The sequence below is a fragment of the Dasypus novemcinctus genome, chromosome 3 (assembly GCF_030445035.2).
Source record: "Dasypus novemcinctus isolate mDasNov1 chromosome 3, mDasNov1.1.hap2, whole genome shotgun sequence".
In the NCBI taxonomy this organism is placed as follows: Eukaryota; Metazoa; Chordata; class Mammalia; order Cingulata; family Dasypodidae; genus Dasypus; species Dasypus novemcinctus.
Window position 1 is genome coordinate 77,900,429 of NC_080675.1, and position 17,717 is coordinate 77,918,145.

At 38.9% G+C, this 17,717-nt stretch overlaps 1 protein-coding gene across 2 annotated transcripts in view; it reads left to right on the forward strand.

The window, feature by feature from the left end:
- Nucleotides 1-17,717, forward strand: part of SLC25A21 (solute carrier family 25 member 21) — a 560,688-nt gene that overhangs the window by 322,412 nt on the left and 220,559 nt on the right. For both annotated transcript variants that reach the window (XM_004465782.5, XM_071213973.1), the window contains exon 2: nt 3,806-3,854. In XM_004465782.5, coding sequence (XP_004465839.1) covers nt 3,806-3,854 — 49 coding nt within the window. The remainder of the gene's footprint in view (nt 1-3,805; nt 3,855-17,717) is intronic.

The following is a 17,717-nucleotide window of genomic DNA, read 5'->3' on the forward strand; positions in this document are numbered from 1 at the left end:
CACATGGCAAATCTATATTCAACTTCCTTAGGAACTGCCAAACAGTCCTCTACAGTAGCTATACCATTCTTTATTCCTACCAACAGTGAATAAATGTTCCTGTATCTCCAGATCCTCTCCAACACTTGTAGTTTTCTGTCTTTTTAATCGTGGCCACTCTAATAGGTGTAAAATTATATCTCATTGTAGATTTGATTTGCATTTTTCTAATCGCTAGTGATGTAGAACATTTTTTCATGTTTTTTTTTTTGCCATTTGAATTTATTCTTTGGACAAATGTTTATTCAACTCTTTTGCCCATTTTTTAATCTGGTAGTTTGTCTTTTTTATCATTGAATTATTGCATCTCTTAATATATTATGAATATTAAACCCTTTTCAGATATGTGATTTCCAAATATTTTCTCCCATTGAGTCAGCTAGTTTTTCACCTTTTGACACAGTCCTTTAATGTACAAAAGTGTTTTATTTTGAGGTGTCCAAGTTATCTGTTTTTTCTTTTGTTGCTTGTGCTTTGGGTGTAAGGTCTGAGAAACCACCACCTACCTCAAGATCCTGAAGAAGTTTTCCTACATTTTCTTCTAGTAATTTTTTGGTCTGGCTTTTACATGTAGGTCTTTGATCCATTTTGAATTGATTCTTGTATAGGGAGTGAGATAGAGGTCCTCTTTCATTCTTTTTGTTATGGATATCCAGTTTTTCCAGCACCATTTGTAGAAGAGACTATTTAGTCCCAGTAATGTGGACTTGGTAGGTTTGTCAAAAACCAGTTGGCCACAGAGGTAAGGGTCTTTTTCTGGACTCTCAATTTTATTGCACTGATCAATGTGTCTATCTTTATATCAGTACCATGCAGATTTGACCACTGTAGCTTTGTAATATGCTTCAAGGTCAGGCAGTGAGAGTTGTCCCACATTGCTATTCTTTTTTGGAATGTTTTTGGCTATTCAGATGTCCTTTTTTTTCCCAAATAAATTTGGTAATTACCTTTTTCTATTTCTATAAAGTAGACTGTTGGAATTTATTTTTTTAGGAGGTATCAGGGTTTGAACCTAGGACCTTGTACATAGGAAGAAGGTACTTAACCACTGAGCTCTACCTGCTCCCCAATGAAAGTTGGTTTTTTCATTTGTTTGTTTATTTTTAGGAGGTACTGGGGATCAAACCCAGGACCTGGAACATGGGAAGCAGGTGCTCAACCACTTGAGCTACATCTGCCCCCGAGGCTGTTGGAATTTTGATTGGTATTGCATTGTATCTATAAATCAGTTTGGGTAGAATGGACATCTTCATGATAGTTAGTCTTCCAATCCATGAACACAGACTGTCTTTCCATTTGTTTAGATCTGCTTTGATTTCTTTTAGCAGTGCTTTGTAGTTTTCTGAACAAATGTCCCTTACATCTTGGTTAAATTTTTGTTGCTACTGTAAATGGAATTTTTTTCCTGATTTCCTCCTCAGATTGTTCAGTACTAGTGTACAGAAACATTACTGATTTTTGTGTGTTGATCTTATATCCAACCACTTTGTTTAACTCATTTTTTAGGTCAAGTCGATCTTAGAGAGAAAACTTTCAACATGTCCCTATTGAGTATGATGTTGGCTGTGGGTTTTTCATATTTGCCCTTTATCATATTGAAGGACTTTCCTTCTATTCCTGTCTTTCAAAGTGATTATATCAAGAAAGGATGCTGGATTTTGTTGAATGCCTTTCTGCATCGATCAAGATGATAGTGTGTGCATTTTTTTCCCTTTAATTTGTTAATGTATATTAAATAATTAATTTTATTGTGTTGAACCACCCTTATATACCAGGAATAAATCTCACTAGGTTGTGGCATATAATTCTTTTGATAGATTGTTGGATTCTGTTTGCAAGTATTTTGTTGAGAATTTTTCCATCTATGTTCATTAGAGAGATTGGTCTGTAATTTTCTTTTCTTGTAGTATCTTTTTTTATCCAGGATACATTTTGTTTATAGGATTAGGGCTTTTTCCTCTCCTAGTTAATACAGTAAAGCTTAAATTACAATATAAGTAAAAAATTCTAAGAATCAGATTCAAAAACAAAAACTTTTAAAATAGATCTCTATGATCTAAAGATATTACAGATCATTGCATTTTCCCTTTACAGATAAGGGAACTGATGCCCCCAGGGTCAAATTATCATCCCTGGGAAGCACCAGGACTAGAACTCTAGTCACCTGATTCTTACATCTGAATGTGAATTTTCAAATAATGAGAAGTGTACTGAGATTTTACAGGCTGCAAGGAAGAGACCTGTGCAGGCACTCTTGAATAATGTAGCTTGTCAATAAAGCAAAAAACAGTGGTCTTAAGAGGCTTTGTTGTTGCACCTAGTGATTCTGTTGCCTTTGTTCCCCTGTGCCTTTCTCCAGCCTTCTCCATGCAATAATACTGACTGAGTCAGTAACTTGGTTTCCAACCCCTAAGGAGCATTCCTGCTGGGAAGCCTTTGGCACGGACATCACTATTGGATTCTATTAGTTTTAGCCGAAGTAAGATGGCTTTGGTCAATGTACATAACTTTGCAAACTATAGCAGGCTTTATGCTTGGAAGAACTTCTAAAGCTTCTGCAGACACAAAGTGGACCTGCAAATCAATACAGGCCCTTTAAGCTTTCTAGACCTGACCAGTGTGTGGGGTAAGGGACATTTGTGTCTGTAAATATAGGGATAGAGAAAACGAACTAATCAGAGCTAAGCTCAAATAGAGTTGGTTTGAAAATGGAAAGAGTGGTAAATGCTCCACCCCTAAGAAACTCCATCCAAATACTGCTGTGTGGTCTTGGGAATGTCAGTTAAACTCTCTCAGCCTCAGCTTCCTTATCCTCAAGTAAAGATGATAATAATACCTCGCCCAGTAGTTATGCATATCAGTGATAAAGTGTGTTAAATGACCACTGCTATGTAGGGGCTCCAAGTATGAAAACTAGTAACTCTACTATAATCATTTTTCCTACTGCTATTACTATTATAACTACTTTTACTATTATGACTATTACATGCCAGTACTTTGTGGTTGCATGGTCTCCTCTGCTCAGTTAGACAATAAAAGAGAGTGTTTTACAATTGATTTGGAAGAAGCTGTCAAAGTTCTGTCACACTGTACAGTAGTTAAGCCCTGTGGGTTAAAATTAAGAACACTTCCTAGCTGTGAGATCTTATGCCTCAGTTATCTCATCTTTAAAATGGGGATAATAATGCCTCCAATCACACAGAGTTCTTGTGAGGATTAAATGAGTTAATTCAAGTACTCCTTAGAATGATGCTTGGTAAATAAGAAGCACACAATACATGTTCTCTGTTTAGCTACTAATGTATAATGTGTATGTACATATATAAATTGGATCCCCATAACTACCTTGTTCAATGAAGCATCATTGTCATTATTTCATGGATATTACACTGAGGCTCATGCCATCTTCCCTTCTTTCTTCCCTCTTTTCTTTTCCTCCTTCTTTCTACGTATATTGGTTTATTGAGCTGGACTAGGCTTCCTACCCAGTCATTTGGGATTTAGGACTTCTGATTCCTCTGTCTTTCCCTTACAGCCCTTCCTCCCTGCTTGTGCCAGAGCACTTATAAGAATGTACACACACATATATCTTGCTTCCATTAAAATAGAATAATATGCTTTTCTCTTTTGCCACCAGCCTACTACAATTATCTGTCATATCCAAAGTCCCATTTAAATCTTCAAACTTGAGAAATCAATAGGGTCAAGGAAATAAGAACTGGTGTTTACATAAGTGTTTATGGGACTTTTCTTTATCATCTTTCAGGTCTTGTAGAAATTTGCCTGATGCACCCCCTCGATGTGGTGAAAACCAGGTAAGGTTCTGCATGAACAAGTTTTATTGACTTTGGCTGATATCCAAATTAAGATCTGTCAGAAGACTAAATGCTAGAACTTGTCCCGGGCCGGTAGCTTCTCCCTATTATGGCATTTATATTTACTTCTTAAAGAAAACACTTTTTGACAGATAAAATGTGAACAGTAAAAAGCATTTCTTGATAGAGGTCACCCAAAGGTATTTAATATTTTACTGCCTTCACATGACAACCATAAGGTATGATTTGTGGCTGTACTAGTAAACGAGCTAAATTTATCAAAATGATGTAGGAACTTAACTTTATCCAGTGAATTATGACAGCAGCCTTTCATTTGGCATTTCATATAACAAATTGCTATTTAATAGTATTTTAGCGTGAGGCTCCAAAACTTAAAGTAAGCTTCTTAATGGTGCTTAGAGAATTATTCCCACCACTGTTAGCCATTGCAAAACATCATATTTCCAGGAAAATGCATTTGCTCTTAAAGGGAGATACAGATCAGGACAATTTACTAAATCTGTTTACCAAGAGCAAAAGAACCTTGTGGGTTTTTATATGATCTAGAGCATTTTTGAAAGTTAAACCTGTAGCCAAATTACTGAACTTTCTATTTTTCAAATTAGAAGCTCTGAGAGTGGAGTGAAAGTTTCCAGTTATTTGCATTGTCTAAAGCCCAAGAGAACCATGCCTAGGCGGGAGCCTAATACCAAACAGGGCCTGCAACAATGGTGGTCAAGCAAACGCTGACTACCACAATTAGGAAACATTTTGTGTGTCAGTCTGGTCATCACTTGGGTCACGTGGCTTATTCTACCTAAAGAGGCAGCAAAATGGAAGGCTGGTTGCTGAAAGCAGGGAAGGTGACTGTGACCTGTAATTAATATTAGATTTCTAGTAGAGGAAGGACAATTCTGTTCCAAGCTACTTATCCCAAACAGAGAAGGAGAAAACCACAAACTATTCAAATGGAAATGTGTGCATCCCTGGATCATCTTTTTACTGCATTCAGAGACAAAAAGCACAACAGGCATTTCCTTCTTAGATTCCTTGTTAACCTTTGAAATGCTAGGATATTGTTACTAGTCTTATTAAGGAATGATATGTCTTTTTCATTTAATGGTAATTTCCTAGATTTAAAAAGTGTTCAGATGGGCATAGAGAAGAAAGAAGAATCATTTGAAGACATGATAAAATTGTGTTTGCTCACTCATTAACTCAATCTTCATTCATTCATTTGACAAACATTTATTGAGTATCTAGTGTGTGAGGGCTCCAGGTTAGCTCTGTCACCGAAGAGTTCACAATCTCATGAGCTAATAGGGATCTCATCAAAATGAAATTCAAAAGATTGTATCATTTCAATGTACTGGAATAGTTGAATATTTCTTGAAATGGATGGGTCAAGTTGCTGGGGCTTTATATTATTTTTGTTTTATAGATATTTTTATGAAAAACGCTATTCATTGAAAGGAGCACTTGTTTGTGAATGCAATTAACTTACAGGACCCATCAGACCTTAATTTGGTCAATGAAAACTCAGCAATACCCTGATCACAAACACATTGTTGGCTTGCACCCTTAAGGGGACATGGTTTCCATATCATAGTTGTGGTTGATAGGTCATTTTATAAAAATCATAGATCATGTAATACTTGGATTACCTCTGATTACTATCTAACAATAATAGATAATTCTATTGTTCTAAGATATAGAACTAAGTCTCGGGAAGCAGATTTGGCCCAATGGATAGGGCGTCCGCCTACCACATGGGAGGTCTGCAGTTCAAACCCTGGGCCTCCTTGACCCATGTAGAGCTGGCCCATGTGCAGTGCTGATGTATGCAAGGAGTGCCGTGCCACACAGGGGTGTTCCCTGTGTAGGGGAGTCCCATGCGCAAGGAGTGCGCCCCATAAGGAGAGCCGCCCAGAGCAAAAGAAAGAGCAGCCTGCCCAAGAATGGCGCTGCACGCATGGAGAGCTGACAGGACAAGATGAGGCAACAAAAAAGAAACACAGGGGAAGCGGACTTGGCCCAGTGGTTAGGGCATCTGTCTACCACATGGGCGGTCTGCAGTTCAAACCCCAGGCCTGCTTGACCCATGTAGAGCTGGCCCATGTGCAGTGCTGATGTATGCAAGGAGTGCCCTGCCACGCAGGGGTGTCCCCTGCGTAGGGGAGCCCCATGCGCAAGGAGTGCGCCCCGTAAGGAGAGCCGCCGAGCACGAAAGTGCAGCCTGCCTAAGAATGGTGCCGCCCACATGGAGAGCTGACACAACAAGATGACGCAACAAAAAGAAACACAGATTCCCATGCTGCTGAAGACAACAAAAGCTGACAAAGAAGACGATGCAGCAAACAGACACAGAAAACAGACAACCGGGGTGGGGGGGAGAGAAATAAATAAATAAATAAATAAATAAATAAATAAATAAATAAATAAGAAACACAGATTCCCACTGCTGTTGGTAAAGATAGAAGTGGTCACAGAAGAACACACAATGAATGGACATAGAGAGCAGACAACTGGCGGGGGCAAGGGGAGAGAAATTAATTAATTAATTAATTAATTTTTTAAAAAAAGAACGAAGTCTCTGCTTATCCTAAAATGTCCACAAACTGCAAAAATAAAAAGGTGTATGATTTTGGAAATATCCAACTTGCCATGGTGTTATGACTAGTATCCAGGGGCATGCCAACTCCAGAGCTGCCACTGATGTTGGATGGTGCCATAGGTTGGATTCTCTAGAAGCAGAGCCTAAGCCAGGTATTCACTGTGTATGATAAGGAGAGAGAGAAGCACAATAGGGAAGGGGAATGAACTGAGCAGTCTCAGGTAAAGTCTACCTTTGGCCTGATTCGTGGGGGTGGGGTGGGGCCCTGGAGCATAAACCACACCACAGAGTAGTCCACCCTTGAAGCAGGTGTCTGGACTTTTGTACCCCCATATCAGTTAGCCTTCAGATGTGGGATGCCTGTTGAGAGGTCGTAACTTCCTGGGGGGAAGGATGCGTGGGGGATCTGAGTTGTCTATAATAAATTGGCTCCTAGGTACCTGAATTTTAGACACGTAGGCCATGGATAACATATATGGGTTTTAATAAATTGTATTAAGTATCTACTATGTGGGAAAACTTGGTATTTAATCCTGGGCCAGCAAAGGAAAGGGGAATGCAAAGACAAATGGCGTTTGTAGAGTAGTCAAGGGAACGTGAGAGAGTGTACAAGTGTGGGAGAGGGGAAATGCTTAATGTGGAGTCAGGCAGTTTCAAGTTTCCAAGCCGGAAGACTTGTGTTATGTGAGCACTGTATTTAAAGCCTTCCTCAGAAGTGTGTTTGCAAGTAGAGAGTCCTTCTGGGTCCAAAGGCAGGAGAGCAGAAGTGTGTTTGCAAGTAGAGAGTCCTTCTGGGTCCAAAGGCAGGAGAGCATCATTCAGTGTCTGTGTTCCCGTTGACCTCGTTCCACCCATCATTTTGTAGCTGTGTGCCAACATTATTGGTATCCCCCATGGCTAGCACAGGCCTGGCCTCCAGGAGGTGCCCAGTAAATGCTGTTGAATAAATGGGTATTTGGTAACAATCAGGAATAAAAGTTCTGTGAGTTCTAAGACAAAACTGGAGTGGCTAGAAAGTGAATAGGCATTTGTCTTCATTGAAAATTATAAGATTTTGTGAAAGGGGTGGGGATTACAAATCTATTGAAATAAAGAGGAAGAAATTATTTGACAGGGTGGTGGGCAAATATGTTTCCAGCCTATGGTCAAGTTTCAGAGACTGGTTTGGAGAAAAATGAGGGAAACAGTTTTGAGTAGGTATGCCAAGATAAGGGGGAGGTAGAATGACTTGGCTGAGGGGATCAAAAGTGTTGAGGGAATTTGTGTGACAAGCTTTGAGAAAGCAAAATGCTAGCCTTCATCTAGAACAGTACTAGCTAATAGAAATAAAATGTGGAACACCTATATAGTTTTTAGTTTTCTAATAGCCACATTTAAGAAAATAACATTTAATTTAATAATTTTAATTGTATTTAACCCATAACATCCAAAATGTTGTCATATCAACATGTAATCAGTGTGAAATTATTAATGAGATATTTTACACTCTTTGTCTCATATTAAGTCTTTGAAATCTGGTTGCATATTTTATACCCTTACATCACATCTCATGTTGACTATTACATTGCAAATGCTCAGTAGTGGGGTGTGGCTAGTGGTTACCTTATTAGCCAACACAGGCCTTGAGTACAATGGGAAAGGAAGATCTTCAAGGGGATGAAGGAGAGGTGGCCCCATGGTAACTTTGTAGGACAAATACTCTTGCTTGAAATGAGTTGGCAGTTGCAAGTAAGCAGGGTCTGAGGTGGAGGGAATTCTACTAAATATGCATTTGAAGTTTTGTGTCTGTGTGAAGTCTAAGAATTTATCAGGCTTCCAGTCTGAGGTGGTTTTACCTACATCCCTTCATGTTTTTTTTCCCCAAAGAAGAAAAATGCCTGATTGTGCTTCTGGAAGAGAGGATTACTTAGGTGTTCATTCTGTTTCACCCAGACTCATTTTTCATCACTTTCGTTTTGTTTCCTTTGTGAATGGGACATAAATTGGGTGCAAACAAAATAAATTACTGACCCTATAAGGACTGATCTTTTAAAAGCTTCCCCCTGTCAGAGAACCTGCAGGGCATGTTTTCTGGTGGGTGCTGTGGAAGACATAAGGTTATAGACTGTTGATGAGTGGACAGGCCAGTACATACCTTGGCTTTCATCTTTCCTCTTATCAGGACTTAACTTGCACTGAAAAGTCTTATCATACCTCTCATGAAACACATTTATTACTGTGTGAATTCTAAAGACTCACATGGGTTGAAAATATGGCATCCACGTGTTTTTTATATATGTGCTTATGGGGCTTTTACTCAAGCTATTGAGATTGATTTACAGTATCTATGGCTCCCAAACCCCAGACCTACAGAATCAGAAACTCTAGGGGACGGACCTTTCAATATTTATGCTTAACAACCTTCCGTGTGATTCTTATGCAGCAAGCCCAGACTGGTGGCTGGGTCAGCCTTTGGGAATCACTGTTGAATACCTTACAGGCAGTTCTGTAAAATGCCTTAGTATAAAGAATCCCCCTCCCTTTTTTTTCAGTCTTAAACGTTTTATAACCTATGGTTCTCATTCATTTTATTTATGTCAACTGCTTTGTTAGTGAGTGGAAATGGAAGGATAACTACTCAAGGCAGAGATTTCCTTGCAGAGCTCATTCTGTGGCTTGTGAGAGTGATATGGGAATATATTATCTACCACCAGCCACAACATATGTTGTCCTACTGAGTGAGGTTACACAGGAAAATATCTGTGCCAGGAGGAGGGAGAAGAGTGGGGGTTGGTTGTCAGAGGGAAGGTAAATTGTTCTGAAGGGTAAAAATGATTTAAAGGCATAAGGCCACCACAAACTTTATTAAAAAGAGAAATCCGAGGATGGGCTAGGGCGAGCGGCTGCTTTGTGGGGAACCCAGCAGAGAATGAGGAGCCAAGGACTGGGGAGCATCCACAGACTCCTTTCCCGGGGAGGGGAGGGGGCAGTGGGAAACAGTGAACTTTCCAATGAACACTTCGTTTAGAGGTTGGAGGGGGACGTTGAGCAGCTGTTGGGGCCAACGGAACAGCAGGGTGGAAACAAGGAACGAAGAATGTTTTTCCCAAATAGATCCTTTCTTTTAAAAAAAGAAGAAAAGAATCCTTTTTAAATGGGAGAAACAGCGGGGAAAGGGTGGAGTGTAGAGTGGAGGTAGTAGCGCCTTTAGGATGAAAAAAAATTAACAGAGCAGCTGGAAGGATTATTTCCATATGTTAATGATTTGTCAGTGGTATAAAACATTAAGATCACATTCGGGGTTAGACCATGGTTATGCTTGATTTCTCACCATGGATAGAAATTCAGGGTTAGACCACTGTCATATTTTGTTTCTAATCATGGTCAGAATGTGTCTGAAGTAAAAGCAAGCAAGGAGTAGAACCACATTTTTACAAACTATATTTTTAATGGGATTTTGTCATATTGCTAAACTCAATCAAGGGCAATGTATAATGCTATGAAATGGTTACAGTATCCCCCAAATACATTGTGAGGGTAATTTGAACTTTACTTTTGAAGTTGCATGACCATATTAGGGTTTTTCTAGTGTTTGTTTTATTTAACTGAAATGTCTTTTTGTAGTTACTGAGCCAATGCAAGAAAGTACTGTGTGCTGTGCGCATTGAAACTCTGTAGAGATTATCAGTATTTTTGACACAGCCATCATTAAAGACTTAATTTATTGACACAAACAAAGACAATGCACAAGATGGGTAATATATTTGGAGGTGACTATTAACTACGTTCTGCTTGGCACATTGTACAACTGTAGTGAATACCTATTAAATGAATAAGTGTGTCTTAAAATATCATTTACTCCCACATAAGTGCTTGATTACAAATTAAATTTATTATTACCTATGTATTATGGCTAACTTTAAAATGTTTCACATTTGTATAGTGATTTAACTGAGAAGACTAGTATAGCCTAAGCATTACCCTAAAACTAAGATAAAATAATCCTATTTTTTTTTTTTTACTGTTACAGAATGCTACATTTCTACATTTTAGATATGTGTGACCCTCTGGAAAAAGCAGAGTTTAGGGATAATAGGCTATGACTCCGTGAAGGTATTTCATTAATATTATTGCTAGGGTTTTTACTTTAACAGTGTTCTTCCTCTTTGGTATAGCAAGGGATGTATCCAAACTCTGGAAAATTCTGGAGGGTCCACAGTAGAAAGTCTTGCCCATTCCCCTTGCTCACATTTTGGTGGTCCTTCCCACTGAACATAGACCCAGGCCCTAGGCCAGGTTGATTGCCATAGTTGTCTTATCCAGAGGGAGTGCTCCATGCATGTGGCCTTTGCTGCTACTGAACAGTGTAGTCATTTCTCCAGTGGCCTGATAATGAAGAGGAGATAAAGTGAGAGGATGCTTGACCACCTGTTGCTCTGAGGCCCTGGGGGAAAAATCAGCCCCAAAAGTTTTATGCAGAATAATTTTGCTACCATAGAGTAAAATGATTTTTCACTTTTATTAATAAAGAGAAAATCAGTTCTCCACACATAAAAGAAACAAAATTCTATTATGTTAAATTCTATTATGTTAAATATTAAATGTAACTCACTTAATAATCTTGAAATGTTCGTGACTTCATTTATTTTTTGTAAATGGGGTTCTATTTCAAATCGCTCCCTAGGCACGGATGCTATTTTTATGACTCATACTGTCGAACCTTTGAAAAAGTGTTTAATCTCTCCTTAATTTGTGTTTTGTCTAAATTTCTAAAATGAAGATTTAGTGTTTGTTTAAAGTATGGTAGCTATTATTCCTCAACTAATTATACAGGCTTGGAAGATTCTCCCTTAGCTGAAAGCTATGTTGTATTTTGATACTTCTCTCTTCCTTTACCTGTTTTAACTGCAAAGGCCTCTCCTTTGATGACACTATCCAGCCAGAGGATGAGAAGGAAAAGGGCCAAAGCATTTTTCAAGCCTGTCAGTGGAGTTACCAGGCTTTTTTTTTTTAGCCAAAAGGTAAATAATTCTTAAATGGTTTTCTTATCTCTGTCATGGGAAAGTAAATTACTTCTAAAATGAGCATCAGTATGAAGACTATTTCCTCTGTTCTTCCCTCTCTCTTACTCTCCCCAGTTCCATCCAGGGTTTTCTCCCAACTGTTTGAAAGCTTTCAGCAGTTTTATTAAACTATTTATTTGGCCAATGACCATCCCAAGTTACCCTATAATGAGACATTTTGCCTAAGTCATGGCTTAGATGTCAACTTTGGGTTATTATAACCTGTTTTCTCTGTAAAATATAAGAATAAAGTAATCTGGTTGGGGATTATTTGAATGAAAACAAATGGGGTATTTTTCTAAGAATTGTTTATGCAATTATAAAATTTTCTCAGATACTTTTCTATTTTAAGCACAAGTTTTGGGGAGAGGATTTGCAACCAATACCATGTCTATTTTCAGTTTCTGTGTCTACTCAAAGGCTGAGATAACCTCTAACTCTAAATTTAAGAAGGCAAATGCTCTCAACATATTTGTTGCTGTTTATTTTGCTATTGTAATTATTTTAGTCAAAATGTCTTCTAGTTAAGCTCTAAGCAATCTGCCACCAGTAAACATAAAGTTATCTTATCAGGGGGGTTTGCTCCTTTGCTGCTTCTCTAAAGGACGGTGTCCATCTCAAAGAAGTGGACTATTCCCTGAAAGCCATGTGCCATGGAGGAAACACTTTAGGATACTTCTTTGGGCTCATCCCATAGCGTGAGGAAACCTGAAAGTGTTGAGAAGCAGGCTACTTGAAAAGAGAAAGCTCAGACTGTGAGGCAAATGGTAGAACCTCAGGCCATGCCCAAGGGAAAGTTGCTTTTGAATGAGCATATAGGGGGACTCAAGCCTAGTGAAACCTAAATTGTTGGGATTCTAGCACAGCTGAAAGCTGTGGTCATCAATGGCTATTCTAGAACAGGGGTTCTTAACCTTTTTGTTCCACGGACCCCTTTGACAGTCATGTGAAAATCACAGACCCCTTACTACGTCCACACTATACTGTGTATTATGTGATGAATGTATCATACCCACACCCACACTTCCCCACAAGAATGTTTTTTTAAAATTTTAATTCAAGCTCAGGGACCCCTTGTTGAGAACCCCCATTTTAGAGATTGTTTTTCCTTTTGTGATACAAGAAAAAAAATCATAAAGGTCTTTAGACAAATATAAATTCAAGGCTAATAATGTAATATCATAACTGAAAACTTAACCAAAAATTGGTAAAAAAAAAATTAATATTCCTGAAAAATTAATTAATTCTCAGCATGTTCTTGTTGAGATGGCTAAAATAGCCTATACTGCTTTTCTGTTGCAGTCAGGACACAGCTGAGATTTAGTTTTGACATAATGAAGAAGTTTGCAGGATGATAAATAGAGCTGAATAGTCTCTGGATGTAATGCTACATACTCTGGGCCAAGTTCCTGCACGATAAATTTTTCCCATTTGGGGGTTATTGAATAATATTTTCTCCAGTGAAGCTTTTGTGAGTACATAATAGATTACATACTTCCCTTTTATAGCAAAAACAATCCAAAATTAAACTGAATATGATCAGGTTTGGGTAATAAAAACCTATTTGGGATGTGCATTTCTTTTTTTGTAAAAAAAAAATAATAACAACATGTCATTGCAAACTTCTCACTATCAGATCCAATTCAGTACTGCTAAATATTCAAGTGAGAAGAAATGGGCTTTAGAATTAATGTTTTATCTCTATAGTTGTTTCCTTTTAAAAGCTGAAAAATGACAGGTACACTTAAGGAAAAAAGTATTGATTGTTTTGTTAGATGCTCTTCTACCGTGAGAACTGGTTAGAATTTATACTTACCCATTTTCATTCAGAAAGAAGCTGGTATGGGTGAGCCCTTTGTGGACAGGCTGTTAGTATTTAAGTGGGGAGTGATTGATCCGTGTCAACTCTGACAGGCAAGAGATAATGCAGGGCGATGCACTCAATGAAGATGCAGGAGACCATGCTGTAATTCTACATGTTGACCCAGCTATGCAAGCCTATTTACCTGCTCTGGAGCTTGATTCTTTGTCTGGAAATATAGATTATTTTGCTAAATGATCTCAATGGTTTCATCCAATTTGATGTTCTATGATTCCAAAGCAGTATTTTCATTGTTTAAGAATAAAGTATTTTTACTACTTACCCAGCAATGGTATTTCCTTGAACATGCTGAGCTGTTTCCTGTCTCAGGGCCTGTCCCCTTGAATCCCTGCTTCCTAGAATAACCAGTTCCTTCTCAGCCTTCATACCTCTACTCTGTTGTCATCTCCTCAGAGAGCCTGCCCTGACCACTTCACCTAATGTAGCTTCCCGTGTTTTTCTTTCTCATTACCCTATTTATCTTTGCTCTACTCTTCTGATATTGTCTAGTTTATTTGTGTACTCTTTAACTGTTTATCTGTTAAACAGTTTAACTGTATCCATCTCCACTAGAATGTAGGCTTCTAAAGTTAAGGGGCCTTCTTTCTCTTGCTCACAGATGTATGTGCATAGTGTCTAGAAAGCAGTTTGGTCTAAAGTAGCTACTCAATAATTATTCAGTAAATGAAGGATTGTATGGATGGGTCAATAAAAATTGACACACTATGTACATTTCCAAATTATGTATTTGGAAAACAAAAACACTAAGACCGTTTCTTGCTCTAATCATGAACCAAACAATATAAATCATTTTGCACAGGGTCAGTTCACATTTTCTATGGATTTTTCTTTGGCTATATGATCTGGACATCTTATCCAACATAAATTATGATTTCTTCAATGCTTAATATGCCATTTTATGCCACAGAGAGTTATAAGCAATATTTATATATTCACTAGGTGTCAATGAATTTTCCAGGACCTCTCTACCATTTGCATTTTTACTAATCTCCACCTAGAAATTGTCATCTGGACCTGGGTAGGTTGAGCCTTTCTCAGTCCTATCCATCCTCCCTTGATAAGGTTCAAGTATCTTTCTTTCAGACCAATAACCACTAAATTACGAAAAGGAAGAGTCACTCTCCTGGGTGGTGCTCAGGTAAGTGGGCATGGCACTGGTGGACACATGAGCATTATGCCACAGGTATTAGTCAGGGTCCCCTAGGGAAATTGTAAATATTATGAGACTTTTAAAATAGGAACTGGTTCATGCAACTGTGGGGATGGCCAGTCCAGTTTCCATAGGGCAGGACACAAGCTGGGAGTTCCTGATGCAGGTTCCCATTGAATTCCTCAGGAGAAGCTGGCTAGCTGAAGTAGAGATGAAAATTCTCCCTCTGACTGCTGAAATCATCCTTTCCTTTAAGGCTGTTAACTGATTGGATGAGAGGCCTCTTGTTGCTGAAGACAGCCTTCTCAGTTGATGGTAGATGTAATCAGTCATAGATACAGTCAACTTATTGGTGATTTAAGTCCAAGTCAACAAAATACCCTCACAATAACAGGCCAGTACTTTTTTTTAAAAAATGATTTATTTGTTTATTTCTCTCCCCTTCCCCTCCACCCCCACCCCAGTTGTCTTTTCTCTGTGTCTCTTTGCTGCGTCTTCTTTTTTGTCCTGCTTCTGTTGTTGTCAGCAGCACGGGAATCTGTGTTTCTTTTAGTTGTGTCATCTTGTTGTGTCAGCTCTCCGTGTGGGCAGCACCATTCTTAGGCAGGCTGCACTTTCTTTCGTGCTGGGCCGCGCTCCTTACCGGATGCACTCCTTGTGTGTGGGGCTCCCCAGCGCAGGGCGGCACTCCTTGCGTGCATCAGCACTGCGCATGGGCCAGCTCCACACGGGTCAAGGAGGCCCGGGGTTTGAACCGTGGACCTCCCATGTAGTAGACGGATGCCCTAACCACTGGGCCAAGTCCGTCGCCAAGTACTTTCTTGACCAAACAACCAGACAACATAACCTGGTCAAGTTGACACATGAATTTAAACATTGTACTCCATTGGCTCCATTAGACCAACCTGGACCCTCCTTAAGGAAATGTCTTTTTAGTGCCCACCGTATCTTATTTTTACTTGTACAATTCATGCAACTAGTTATTTTATATCAATAATACCAGATGGCATTGACGGAGCCTGTTGCATTGTGGATGGTAGCTCCTGTTGTTAGCTCAGAAGATTGGCCTCTTACTGAATTAAAAGGTACAGAAATGTCTTTTTAAAAACAATTGAATTTTAAAGCAGTTTTTCAGTTTATAGAAAAATTGCAAAGAAAGTTCAATTTCCATACGCATACATACTTTCTCCTATTATTAACATCTTGCATTTGTTACAGTTGATAGAAATCTCTTTTTGTCAGGATTTTTGGGGTATCTTGTGCTTTTCTTTTTCTTTTTTTTTTTTAGACAATCAAGATTAATAGAAAGTAGTGTCAAGAGGGTTCCAGCATCATCTTAAAACTAAAATAATGCATAACATCCAAACGTTATATTCTCTAATCTTTTCTATTGGAATTAGAGAAAGAGTGCACGTACACATGCTTGATTAGGAAAATGTTAGCCACTGCTTCTGAAGCCATAATCTGGGAATAAATTTTGGGTTTTTACTGACATATTTGGTCCTAAAGGACCCAAATTAGTGTTTCTACTTTCTTGTTACAATGCTGAAATCTTGGGTACTTTGATTTTCTTTTAGTACTGAAATAAGGAAACAGATTAACTAGAAAGAAAAAGAAAGAAAGAACCATGAAATGTATTTGCAGATTGAAGAATTGGAAAATAACTATTGTTTTATGTTTTGATTTCCCAGAGTGTGAGAAAACTGTCCCTGTCCAGATGCTTGCCAAGTTCCGAGAGAACATTTGAGAGTGTTTCTGGGTAGCACAGGGAGATAGTCAGGGTCTTGTATGCGGGTGTTCCAGGTTTCAAACTGTATCAGGGGAAACAGAGAAAAGAGGAAAGGATTCCCAAGTCAAACATAACTCTCAGGAAATGAGCCAGAACACCTGTGAGAGGTCAGGGGTCAAAAAATGCAAACCGCGGGTTTGATATTTTTATCTCATTACACAAAAGAAAATGGTCACAGAAGTTGGACAGAATAAAATGTGGAATGTATGGAGAAGTTAGGAATTAAGGGTTCTGCTCATCTAAAATTCTCCCATGGTTCTCTGATGTTCTGAAAAACATTTCCAGAATTGGTACTGAAATTCTCTGGTGGTCTCTAATAGCTTAAGCATCAGGTTGAGAAGTTAATTATCTCTTTTTTTTTATTAACCAGAAGTTCACTCTGGGAACCTTCTGAGCTGGAGTCTTTGACTAGTGATTACAAGGCTCTGGAAGCTGGGTGCAAGGGCAATCCAGCAGTCAGAGATGGAGAGGCATCACAGCCCCGAAACGGGTAGTTCACTGTGATAGAGAGAAAAGAGGTTTGCCAATGTTTCTTCATGGGACCTCCTAGGGCAAGATAGGGTGTTCTTTCCATCTCATTTCCCAGTTCTGAATTCTCTGAAATTTGCCTGAGTTTTGCCAGGTGTCAAATTATAACCCTCCTTGTCAACCACAAATGACTAATGAGTAGCCTAATGACTATTCAAAGTTTGAAACAGACATTCACGTTTTCACTTACTAGCTATATTGTGTTTTTATACATTGTAAAAAAATAAAATTCCATAAAAGCCAATAAAAACAAAGTTTTAGAGGCTCAATTGCCATGTTCACTTGCAGTTGTTGACCCTGTAGGTGCTTGAAGAGAAACCAAATGGGGCTGGCCCATCTTCAGGCCGCATGACGCCAGCGTTCCTCTCCTGGGGAGAGTTAAGTGATGTCAGCACCACCGGGCAGAGCAATATTTGACCCCTATACTGCTTCATATACAAGCAGCTGTTTTCCTCTTTTTACCATTCCCTGAAGGAAGCAGCAGGGCCAAAATATCTGATACTTCTTTTTATCCCCCTAGAAAAGTAAGTTTAAAACTTTAATGAATGATGGCCACTTTCCTCACTGGTCATTTACAGTCATGTAGTAATTCTCATAAAGCCTCTGTGTAACTTTCTTTTTTTCACATTTTGTGAAAGAGAAGCAAGGCCTCAGGCAAGTTTTCTTCATATTTGCGCCTGGCCCCCTCTGTGTGCCTTGAGAGCTCATAAAAACAAATCTGCCTCCAGGGCCGGGCAGCCAGTAATGGGATCTGGAGCCTCTCTCGGCAAGGTCACCTGTTTAAATAGACTCCTGCAGCGCTGCCTGAAAGGTGTTTCCATCTGAGGGTCACTCGGCGTCTTTTAGGAAGTAAGCTTC